Source organism: Lepisma saccharinum, chromosome 23, assembly GCF_977018435.1.
Source record: "Lepisma saccharinum chromosome 23, izLepSacc3.1, whole genome shotgun sequence".
In the NCBI taxonomy this organism is placed as follows: domain Eukaryota; kingdom Metazoa; phylum Arthropoda; class Insecta; order Zygentoma; family Lepismatidae; genus Lepisma; species Lepisma saccharinum.
In genome coordinates this window covers 43978892-43992252 of record NC_139251.1, presented here as the reverse complement: position 1 = coordinate 43992252, position 13361 = coordinate 43978892, and the positions used below count along the sequence as shown (strand labels likewise).

Genomic DNA, 13361 nt, shown 5'->3' with positions numbered 1-13361 from the left:
ATAAAATAACATTAATACAAGTACAAATCATCCAGTGGTTTTTCTAATTAAAAAAAAAACAGCTGGTGCAATGGAGTATCAGCAATGCAACAACCAAACTCCATATTGGCACGTTGCTGCTTCTGAGACCACAAGGCTATCTAAGAAATTACTCTTTAAGACCATGAGAATTCCGAAATGTCTGACGCGTCAATTAATGAGTAAATTAGCTTCAAGAGCTCTGCAATTACAATTTTGAACTCCATGCGAACTTCTCCCCATTTTAGACCAGTAAGTGCGGACGAAGTTTCTGAACAGAACTATTTGTTAACCAAGGACGTATTTATGGGGGGTTGGTCTAGAGGGTCCTGACCCCCCCCCCCCCGAAAGACTTACCTAGTACTAAAATTAAATAATCAAAATATTTTTTTTTTCAGCATTTGTTACATAATCGATGGTTATTAATAGAGCTCGGATAGTTATGCACTAAAAAAACAAAAAATATGCACTAAAAAGTGTAAAATATGAACTTAAACATGAACTTTAAAGACCTGTTTAATTTATAAATGCTGTATATTACAAACTATGAAAGATTACATGTCGGGCAATGAATATGCATTATTCTGAATGCTCATTCGCTACACAGATTTCTTTAATTAATATGGTTCTGCGTTAAATGAAACAAAATACATTACAGATCAAGATCATGATTGCATTTGATAACAACATGATGTCTCAAATTTTCGAACTTGAAACTCCTTCCGTTTTTAGCTAGAAATCACACGTTCCACTTCGCAAGATACAAGTGGGCCTCCCCGATGGCACAGAGGTAGCGTTCAAGGGGTCCCGGGTTCGATTCCCGGTGGAGGTACATAGTGGTTCGGATTCCAGTTTAAACTGTAGGTCCAGTCCTGATTAGCCTTACTGTGCACAAAGTTGACTCAAAACACCGACTCAACAACCGCAAGATACACGTGGACTGTATTTTAGGGCAACGAAGTCAGACACATCAAATTCCAGATCATCCACACCTTGTCCATTTGTATGCAAGAAAGACAGAGAAAAGAGAGGAGAAGATAAATAAATACAGTATATCCTCGTTGTTGGTTGTGGGTTCAAAAATATGCACAACATTAACATATTTTCATACAAATATGCACCTGAATATGAAATATACATTTTTAGTTAAATAGCCTTAAATATGCATTTGCATATGAAATATGCAAAATGCATAATTATCCGAGCCCTAGTTATTTCCGCCGAACTTATTGGAAGGCTAGAAATTGGGATAATACGGCTTTGCAGGACAGTTCCAAAGATTTATGCACACAATTTCTTATGATAATATGCACAAAATATTAATGAGGAACTTTACTTTTCGTCAATTGAATCTAACTCCTTCCTCTGTTATTGAATAAATTTCATATTCTTTATTTATTTGACATTAATTTCCTTGCCAAGGTAGTTGTTTTTATACAAATTTTGGCGATCTTTAGAACACATAAGTCAGATAATGAATACGTGCTCTTATATCTCTATTCTTTTACCATCTTTTTACCTATTCATGTAATAATAATAATGCAATATTAATTAATTAACGTATTTTATTAATATTCATTATTATTATTATTGAGATGCTTGGTCGGACCCTCCGAAATGTATTTCTAGATATGTGCCTGTTGTTAACTTTCAAAACTCATTATTTCAACTTGAGGAGTTACAGAAGGAAATTACGCGAAAAGTCCATACGTTACGACGTAAAACGTTAATATGCATAATGAATGAATGAGCTACATCTTCGAAATATACTCGTCTGAATTTGCGGGTACAGCACAGAGGTACATTGTATCCGTGCAAAGTCTTGAGAGGATGTACAGTACCCTCCTAAATCCTTCAATCCAAACTGTACCCGCGATCCCAATAATTTGACATGATCTATGTCTTGAATGTTCAAACTTACTCAATAATTTATTTTTTGCTAAAAAACAGATTATATTAAAACCGCGTATTACGGTCCCAAGAATAGTAGATAAACACAAATAAGATTATCTTGTTCACATTATCAAAAAGAATAAAAAACAATCGTGAATCTATTGTAATTGCTACATTGTGATATACGTTTTTCAAGAGAACAGTTCAAGTGAGCAACTTCTAAGTAAAAACTGTTTAAAATGAGTGCAAAAACGATGGAATGATGCCTGAACGTATCTGTTACTGAATTCCTCGTACATGTTTTTATAGTCAGCTAGAGGGCCTCCCCGATGGCGCAGTGGTAGCGTCGTTGCCTTGTAATCAAGGGGTCCCGGGTTCGATACCCGGTTGGAGGCTCATAGTGGTTAGGAACCCACTTTAAACTGTAGGTCCAGTCCCGATTAGCCATGCTGTGCATAAAGTGGACTTAAAACACCAAATCAATAAATCAACCAATCAATCAATATAGTCAGCTAGAAAATATGCACTCTCAAACACACACAAAATTAATTCACACCCACATGAAGATTACACTTTATATCTCTCAAATCAACGCCGCTGCTCTTATGTATATATATAGAAAAATCATTAAAATATGTAAAAAGTATATAAGGATGTTTCTTAGTTCTTGGTCAATTCCTTCAGTCCCGTGCTATTCTTTTATGTTCCAGGTAGTGAAATAGTAATTGCTCTAAGCTAATTTCTATTTTTAAAAAATATCTAATGAAGTTGATGGTGAAGAACCAAGGCCAAAAGCAAAAACCTTGAATTGGTCAGTGTGATTTTCGGGACGGAAAACAACATTCAGTTAAACTAATTCAAGCACACTACCGCAAGCACATAAAAAATACCATAAGCTTTTATAAATAATATCTTTAATATTGGTCCCAGAAATATATCTGCATTACACAAATTTTCAAATCTAGAGAATTGCTGCATATACGGCATTTTCCATGTAAAAATATGTACTGTATATGGAATATAATCGCCTAAAAAATTGTAAAATTATATAACGTAAAATTCATGAATATAGATCAAAACATTAACATTCCGAGATAATTCTAATACAAGTGAAAAAATATAAATATTAATTATATAAAAATCTTGGTTCTAATTATAACGAATCAGGCAATGGAATCGCCAAAAATTAGAAAGTGCAAAAATAAGTATTATTAAAACAAACACATGTTTTTGCTGTATAAAGTGGTGAACCGAAGTGGTTACGTTTGCCAAAGGCTTTACGATTCATTGTTGTGCTGGTAGGAAAAGCTAACAATTGGATCTCAAAAATTGAGGTGCATATATTTACTAGAAAAGTTGATTTCAATCTGCTGGTAAATTGTTCCTTTTTTCACTATATTTCCATGAGCTAGTGTAGATAGCTTCTCGCAAATGTAAAAAAAATCTGCGAGTACAGTCACGGACATTTTTGGGTTTAAACAATCTCCTTGACTCCCAATGGTATCGCTACAACCCAGAAATGTCCGTGACTGTACATAGAATAAAATCTCTCACAAGTACAGCTACGGACACTTCTGGGTAGTAACAACACCATTGGCTTTTAAGTAAATCTTTACAACCCAGAAGTGTCCGTGACTGTACAGTAGCTTCTGCAGATCTTCTGACCTCACAACTGAATGGAAAACTAAGGCATAAAATGTTAACAAGCTGAACATAATTTTAAAAGTAAAAGTATTATCATTATATGCACAAGATGTAAGGCGTCCTGCCTTGGGCAGGTTCGAGTCTCTTGGGGGAAGTGAAACAACTTTTCTCCTGAGATTTCGGCCTGTGTATGGGGCCACGCACCATCGTGAGGAAATTGGGGAGCTACGAATGAGTAGCGTAACCTGGTCACGGAAACTTACATCAACGACTGGGGGTTCGTCGTGCTGACCATACGTTACTACCCCGTAACTGGTTGAAGGATCCCCCACCTCGGCAGGTGAGAGTGAGGCGGGCAGTAGGTAGGTAGCCCCGGGCCCTCACTGAGCTGTTGCGCCACGCGTTATTATCATTGTATCATTACATTCAATTGTATGCAAGAAAACATAAATTATAGTAACCTCTCAAATATGCATTTATATGCACCATAAAGCTATTTTTTTACGTATTAATACTATTTCTGTCAGAGAAAATGAAAAGAGAAGAAACATTGGAAACAGCATAAAATTAATCGAAAAACAAAGATAATTGTTAATTTTTACCTGACTAGGATTCGTTGTTCATTGTTCATTCTTTGAATTAAATAAATTCGGTAAATACTTTTTGTTCACTATAACAATTGTTTTTTCTAATCCTAGAATTTCCTTATTCACAGTCGCCGTTCAAAAAAATTGTGTACATTTAATTTACTTTGTCTTAATTTGCAATAGGCACTTACACTGGCGCCAACTTATATGGGCCCCTAATTAATATAATTTTAATCATTCAGTTTTTTTAAATATATTTAAGGTGCGCAGAACTGTAATTTATAATCAGTGTCTGTAATTATGAAAGGTTTATTGATTGATTCATTAATTTGGTGTTTCAAGTCCACTTTATGCACAGTAAGGTTAATCGGGAATGGGCCTACAGTTTAAAGTGGGACCCGAACCACTTGTGCCTCCACCGGGTATCGAACCCGGGACTCCTTGATTACAAAGCGACGACACTACCACTGCGCCATCGGGGAGGCCCTTTATGAAAGGTTTAATATTCAAATTTAGCAAGAGGTAGACTATTATATTTTAAAGGGGAGGAATAGTGTAAATTATAACGTAACTTCTAACAATGTATAAATAAAACTAAAAAAATATATTTTGTGAATTAAATGCCTAAAAGATGATAATACTAAAAAAACAATGATTATATCGATTTGAGCAATTTATATATTTCGTAATGAAATTAGACACACATGCTAATTATGATATAATTAATTCTTTAAAATTCTATAACCAATAAACAGCGGGTATACCAATATTCTGAGTACTCGTGGAGTGGTGACGTGGTAAATGCAACTTCAGCTTGTTTTTAGTTTTAAAGAAAAATGTATCTATACCTCAAACTTTTCTTCCATCCTACAATCTAATACAGAAATATATATATAAAAAAAACCTTTCAATTCCAGATGCTTTCTTGACCCTTACAGTAACGAATTAACGCAAAGCTTCAACTCAGAATTGTCAAGTTTCCGTGTGAAATTGCTAAAACGTATAAATTTTGTTATTTATTTTGTGTGTATGTATGTATGTGTGAAATATGAGCATCGTTTGACCTCAAGTATAAATACAAAACCACTTAGGTTTCTCCAATTTTTCTCCCCAGTTTTATAACGAGTAAGTTGTATATAATACTACTTCAGAACACTAGCTGCAATTTTTTGTAACATCAATTTGATAAAAACACTAATATTTGTCCTTTTGAACCATTATGTAATAAATTTTATAAAACGTTTTTTTCCGACTTGGGATGCAGTAAACCATGAATAATCATTATTGCATTTACTCTTCTTGCTGAATATTTTTATACAGTTTGTGGAAATCATACCACAAGAAATAATTGCGTAGTACTGACTATGAAATTTATTATCCTTTATGTCAGCATAAACATAAAACGTATAGCAGTTTAAAAATAGTTTGCACACATAGTCAAGATTGCTCTAAAATTGTAAACAAAAATACAAATAATATTTTGCTTTCAGTAGCTCCATCTTCAGATCAAATATAGATCAAATTTTTCAATCAGACAGACAGACACTTGAAGAAAAAGTGGGTAATATAATCAAAATGTCATTCATTTTTTTTAAGATTCATTGATTTTAAGAAAACGTAAGTTTGGAAAACCTAAGAAGCTTGTTAGTATAATAAAAATATGCAATAATGAAACAGAAAGTAAAATTCGTGTGGGTATTAATATGTCTGACAAATTTACAATTCACGATGGGTTAAGACAGGAAAATGCATTCGATCCATTGCTCTTTAATTTGCCTTAGAATATACTGTTAGGAAGGTAAAAGAAACTAGTGAAGGACTAAAATTAAATGGTCTGACTCAGTTCTTAGCATATGCAGATGATGTAGACTTACTAGGGGATGATATGATTTAAGTACGATTAAGAATAATGCTAAAATATTTTTAAAAGATAGGTTTGGAAGTTAGCAAAGAGAAAACTAAATATATGCTTACAAGCCGGAAGCAAATGTTAGGTAATAATGAAAATTTAATTGTTGATAATAACTAGTTTGAATCAGTTTCCAAATTCAAATACTTAGGAGTAATACTAACTAATGAAAATGATATTAAGGAGGAAAGTTAGTTAGTTAGTTAGTTAGTAGCTACATCTTCAAGTATATAAAATGAAATACTTTCTTTGTGACAAATGCAGGGATTTTTTTTCCTTCCCTGACACTTTTCTATGCTACTTAAAATTTTCACATGTCATAAATGAACCTTTGCTTACGGTAATCATAAAGCGATTTTTAATATTGCCCTTTTCTCCTAACATATATTAAAAAGAATAATAGGGTTGTAGTAGGATTGTTGGTAATATGATCAACAACAAAAAAATTTCAATGCACCCAAATGAAAATAGTAAATAATAAACACATAATAGCGGAATGCAAATACAACCCAACTCCATTCCATACCAAAATAAGCAATATGTTGTAGTGGACCATTAATTGACTTCGTTATAAAAGTCTTTGTTCATATGCCACTCACCAAATCTATGTATCTTGTAATATGTGCAATGGATAGTAATGTTGGATATGCGAATTTACTATTTAAATACCGGTACGTAATATTTTATTTTCTAAGAAGAAATTGTCATTAAATTTAACGTATTAATTTGTAATATGAAATTCGGTACATTTTAAAATCTCAATTATAATTAGGCATAACGTTGTAATTGTAACGTTATGTATTTGCTTGTACGCACTCGTGTGTAAGAACGAGAATGTGCGTGTGTGTGTGTGTATATGTGTGTAAGAACGAGAATGTGTGTGTGTAAGGGGGGGTGTTATGGTGTGTGTGTAAGAACGAGAAGGTGTGTAATATAAACTGTGCTGCCTTTTTATTTATGTGTGTGAAAGGGTGAGCATGTGCCTATGTTTGGGTTTATAAATGGTATATTTTGTGGTAGTGATTGCTGCAACTACAGTTTTAAGCAATCCGAATGGCTGACGTGTCCGACTGACGTCATTAGTGACGCTAGGTTAGGTTAGGTTGGGTAAGATAGAAGAAGAAGAAGAAGAAGAAGAAGAAGAAGAAGAAAGAGTGTTGTGGTACTAATTCGAACCATATATTTTTTGTTGTATTCCTTTTTAATTATTGTTTTCTTTCTTTTATACTTTATTTGGAAACAGATGTAAGCAGATGGTTAAGTGGAAGAAAATGCATTACCCAAAGCCTTAACTTCGCCATGTACAATAGCCGATATAAAATACAATAAAAATAATTGAATTTTTGTTTCATCTTGTTGCATCGTGCTAGCAAAGTGATGAATCTATAATAATATCAACAATATATTTCTTATAGAAGTCCATATTTAGCAACATGTGCATTGTTTTTCTTTGAGTTACGTTATTGTGCGTTGCCTTTTACCTGTTTGGGCTAATGACAACAATAAGGCGAATATATGGATTCTTTTCCTGTGACCCCATCTGTATAACAATGGTGCAACGTGAGCTCAGCTTTCCGAGATTATAAACCAGGGAGTCATATCATTACATGGGGTCAGATCCATCGTCTACATAGCACTGACGACTTAATTATATCCATTTAATAGGATTAAATGGATAAACAGATGCTAAAAAATGCCTGGTCGGCAGGTATGTACTTAGAAATTTATTTCGGGCGGTCCGCAGCAAGTGTCCGAGAAATAATAATAATATTAATAATATATATAAACGTTTAAAATAAAATAATTATATTATAATTATATTCAATTAAAATATTAATTAAAATATATAAATTTATATTGTATTGCTATTATTACTTGAATAGGTATAAATACTGTATGAGAATAGAGATATGCAAGCTTGTATTCATTATCTAGCGTACGTGTAGTTAAATCGATAAAATTTGTATGAAAGCAACTGTGCTGACAAGGAAATCAGTGCCAAATAGATAAAAAAAAAAAAAATATTTATTAAATAACAAGATAGAATGTTAGATCCGGTTGACGAAAATTAAAGTTTCAGATTAAAATCTTCGGCACTGTCATTCAAAGTTCGGCGAAAATAAATAACTCACCATTATACAGCAAATGACAAACAGCGTATATATTGTCATTATTTAATTTTAGAATTTGGTTTAGCTTTGGGAGGGGGCGGGGGCGTCTCCGAATAAAATAATTATCTTGTTGTTATACAACAAAGGAGTCTTGTACTACGTTAGCATTCATTTATTATCAACATAAATAAAGCAATTATAAAAACTAAATATTTACTGCCTTCAAATAAGTTCGGCAGAAATAAATATCACTCGATTATACAACAAATGTTATATTTTCATTACATAATTTTTGTTCTTGGTAAGTCTTTTGGGGGGGGGACCCATGCCTTAAATACGTCCTTGCTGGTCGGGACTCGAAACTAGAACCTCTAAAGTTGAGTTGAACACTCTTGCGCTCGGCCATAGAGATTCGTGTACACATAATATTAACACGAGTTTACAGCCAGAAGAATTACAATAAAGATTAGTTGGCAATATTGGGTCACTTCAATAGTCCTTGCACTTTCCGTTTTAGTTAATTGGTTTCTAAGTGTGGGAACTTCTGAATGAAGCTGAGGAATCTAGTTGTGTATATATAGATAGAGAGAAACGGTAGAAAATAGAACGCCCTTACCTTCGCTCTTGTCGGTGTCGTGTCTAGCGCCAAGCTTCCCGGCGCCCGGAAATTCCTCCAGTTCCAGAAGGCTGCTGACGGAGAAGCGACGCGAGTTCTCGGACGCCGCCAAGTCCCCCGGGAAACCCAGGCCCATCCCGTAGCTCATCATGGCCGCGAGATCTCGACTGCTCCTTAGCGGATGCTGCGAGCACCGCCCCTCGAAGGCGCAACCGCCCCGCGCAAGGACCTCCCACTTGTCGGCGGGAAGTGGAAGCGCGCCCCTCCTCCAAACAGGGAGCCAAATTAAAAGCTCGGTGTCCGGTTACATAACGAGAGCAGGCCTTCACATCCTTCATGTCTGGTGGTCAGTGTTTCCAACTCCTTGGTAGTAGAAAGCTCCGCGTAGAAAAGCGGCTAAAATTTTAAGGAAGTGGGGTACAAGCATTGGCGTGCCCAAGAACGTGGTTTTGAGGGGCCATAACCCCCATTGGGCCCAGTATTTCTAAAAAAAATGAACGTCGAAGCCAGGAAAAGATAGCAAAATTAAGCTGACTATTAAAAAAAGTATACTTTACCTAACCAGGTAAAGGTACCCCTGTGCCCAGGCACGTAGTCAGGGGGAGGGCTCGGAGGGGCTGAAGCCCCCCGCGAAATTCTACAATCTAATTTAAATAGTGTAACTTGTAATTAAGTTGACTTAATAAGTTGGATTAAACATACTATTTAATAAGTTGTAACATACTGACAAATTCATCTTCAGGTCTTCTACCCCACTCTTACGCCTTTAGATGGAGGCTGCTGACAAGTTATGATACCCCACCCCGAAATACAATTCTGGACACGGGCCTCCTTGTGGGTGTGCACACGTGCCATGAAGACATATGGGGGTGATGAGGAGGTATAGAGCTCCACATATTCTCGATCTCGGTCATAGAGGGGATGATGTGATCAGCATCACGTTCGGCCACTTTTAACACGCAGGGTCGCTCCAGGTACCCATTTATAGGAGGCTGGGTGGGCTTCAGAGTCGCGCAGAAACAGGAAAATGACTGGTAATATTCCTGGTCCAGATCACCTGCCCCGGGATTCAAACCCGGGTTTCCCCTTCCTTTCAAAAATACTAGGCATGACACTGGTTACAAGTAGCCACAATGGCGTCAGTGATGTACCCACATGCCCTTACCCCCCCTCTTCAACACCCATCTAATCTTTTTCACAAAGGCCCATATTTTGGGGTGGCTGAAAAGCAAATGTACCAAAGGCGTACAGGATATACTGTTGACAGGCTCAGATGTTTTCAGGGAACGAATATTTAAATTGAACCCTTACTGGAAAATTCAGTTCCTTGCAATTTAAATATAACGGGTGGCGCACGAAAAACCGAACCCTGCCACGAGCAGATACAAACAAGAAATAAAATTAATAAAACAAATAAGAAATGCAAAGGTCTGCACTCTCATCTTCTTTCTTTCTTTCCTTCTCTGAGAGAAAGAAGGAAGGAAAGAAAGAGAGAAAGGACGAAGGAAGCAAAGAAAGAGAGAAAGGAAGAAGAAAGAAGGAAAGAGAGAAAGGAAAGAAGCTTCTTTCCTTCTTTCTTTCTTTCTTTTCTTTCTTTTGTTTCTAGAGAGAGAGAGAGAGAGAAGTTCTTTCCTTCTTTCTTTCTTTGGAAGATACCTCTCTCTCTCTCTCTCTCTATCTCCTTTCTTCCTTCTCCCCTTCTTTCCTTCTTCCTCGCTTTCTCTCTCTTTCCCACCCCCTCTCTCTCTTTTATTTCCTTGTTTCTTTCTTTCTAGAGAGAGAAAGAGAGAGAGAGAGAAAGAAAGAAGAGAAAGAAAAAGAGGAAGAGAAAGAATCTCATATATATATCTCTCTCTCTGTCTCTCGAGAAAGAAAAGAAAGAAGGAAAGAAGTAAAGAGAGAAAGAAGGAAAGAAAAGGAAGGAAAGAAGCTTCTTTCCTTTTTCTCTCTTTCCTTCTTCCTTTCTCTCTTTCTTTGCTTCCTTCTTTCTCTCAGAGAAGGAAAGAAAGAAAGAAAGAAAGATGAGAGTGAAGACCTTTGCATTTCTTATTTGTTTTATTTATTTTATTTCTTATTTGTATCTGCTCGTGGCAGGGTTCGGTTTTTCGTGCGCCACCCTGTATAACTTAGATATCAATTGAGAAACAATTCCAATCTGGGAAAGTGTAAAGATGATAAATCAGGATATTTAATGCAAGGATTTGGTTCGTGTCATTGTAAGACTGTCCCCATATATTCGATGCAGTTAAATCCGTCTGGACTTAAAAACGGGGAGATTTTTCTGTTAGCACACATTCAGACAATTTATTTTTCCTTACACGAAGCATTTTCTAAAATATATGATTGGATTAATGTAATTTGTATTAGCTCAATCGTGCAAGACGAAAAAGATAAACTAACTTTGAAGTTGATGAACAATAATTTGAACTCCAATTTTTTTAAATTTCATAATTTTTCCAAAATGTCTTTAGAAAATGCCAGATGCAAGACATGGTAAAACCAAGGACGTATTTAGGGGGTTCCGACCGCCCCCCCCCCCCCTCGTAAGACTTACCAAGTACTAAAATAAAGTAATGAAAATGTACTTGTTAGCATTTCTTGCGTTGTACTTGATAGTTATTTATTTGCTATGAAGTTGAAACGCAAGGTTTATTATATTGGGATCATATGGCTTTGAAGGACAGTAACAAGGAAGATTTCTGCACGCTACTACTTGTGAAAATATGCATAAAATATTAATCAGGAATATACTTTTTTATTCTTCAATAAATATTCAAATCTTTATCTATTTGACATTAATTTCCTTATTATTATACACATTTTGGCGATCTTAAGTACACGCAAGCTAGGTAATAAATATATGATGTTATATCTGTATTCTTTCATTATCTTTTACGTATTTATGTAATAATAAAAATGCAATATTAATAAATTTACATAATTAATATTTTATTTAATTATTTAAATTTAAACATTTATATCATTATATTGCCCCCCGCCCCGAAATATATTTCTAAATATGTGTCTGGGTAAAACATATTTTTAAAATACCACTAAAACCCCATACAAAATTACTGGACACGCCACTGCTCTTGAAATTAATTTCTGGTTCGCAAGCCCCAATCCAAGAGCTTCTTTCATTAGTTTATTCGTTGTCATTCCACCAAATCCAGGTACTTTTATCTACAGTTGGCAACACCGTAGCTGGCACCGGCGCAAGTCTTGTTTTCCTCGTCCGCCTTCAGTCAAGTTCACCGCCAAAGCATCGCTTTGCCGCTTGTCATAAGCTTCTAATCTCGATGGTCTTCCGAGCGGTGGAATTCGCACTTTATTAATCCGGCGGAAGCACAAACAGAGGATTTGTCACTCCACTTGAGGGGCGGAAGGATATTTATGAAGGAATGGGAAAAAGTTACACGTAAACAAAAAAGTCGAAAGCAGATGATATTCCTATCTGCTTAATTAGTCGCGGGGAAGCGTCAACAATGTAAACAAAGCTCTCAGAGGAGCACAAACACACTCGTTCGCACGCAACGCATCATATGTTACCTTGTGTTCATGAGCTGGAAAGTCTGTAAGGCAAGGTTGCCAGGTGTCAAAGTTGAAAGTAAGGTACAAAATCGCAAACAGATGTTCAAAATAAGGGTAATATAGTTTTAATAAGTCATGATTTTAATTAAGCGGCTAAAACATACTGTGTGTGTGTGTACAGGGTGAGTCAAAATTCACAGAACATCGTTTCATTTCAGAAATGGAATGGAAATGTAATATCGGAGAACCTCAGCAAACAAGGGGTGATGAGGGCAATTTTTTTCAAAATATAACCGCAACATGGCCGCAATATTGAAATCTACAATCTTTGATTCAGGTCATGGTTTTGAAATGGGATGGGAAACTATTATAAATTTAAGGACTTGGTTGTAAACCATGGTGAGTGACATTTTGGTAATGTTTGAGTTACAAAGTAAAATATGCGATCCTTCAATTTTCGAGTGAAATTACCATGTCATACAATTTGCATTGAACTCAGTGAAGCCTTGTGAAATTGGTAAACACAACACGATTTATCTACATTATAGCTTCTAAGAACATTTTTTCTTAATGAACTCAGAAATGAGCAAAATTTCACTTACCATGTTTTACACCAGAGCCCTTCAATTATAATATTATATTATAACTATCTGTACTAAAAGACGTTTCTGGGTTCCTAACCTACCCACTGAGATATCAATGCAAATATTGATCCCTATTGAAAACATGTAACCTGTGATGTAACTTTCATTATCATGTTACATGTTAGTTATCATTAGTAACGCCCAGCTTCTCGTAAAGGGTTTTCCAATAAGAATGATATGATTTTGAAATGAACTGGCAACTATGATTCAAATGTTATAACTGTCACTAGTAGTCATTTGTGTTTAGTATACTGTGACAAATCATCATGGCTAAATACACGCTTCAAGAACGGTTGGTTATTATCCAAACATTTTATGAAAATAGACGTTCTATTGAACTTGAAACGGATCATAATTTTGGGTAAGAAATTATCTTCTCAGATGAAGCTTATTTCTGGTTAAGTGGAT

At 35.4% G+C, this 13361-nt stretch overlaps 1 protein-coding gene across 1 annotated transcript in view; it reads right to left on the bottom strand.

The window, feature by feature from the left end:
- The window catches only part of LOC146005350 (paired mesoderm homeobox protein 2-like), a 65583-nt gene extending 56656 nt beyond the window's left edge, over window positions 1-8927 (bottom strand). The window contains exon 1 of the mRNA XM_083144544.1: window positions 8779-8927. Coding sequence (XP_083000670.1) covers window positions 8779-8926 — 148 coding nt within the window. The 5' untranslated portion in view covers window position 8927. The remainder of the gene's footprint in view (window positions 1-8778) is intronic.
- Between the last annotated feature and the right edge of the window lie 4434 nt (window positions 8928-13361).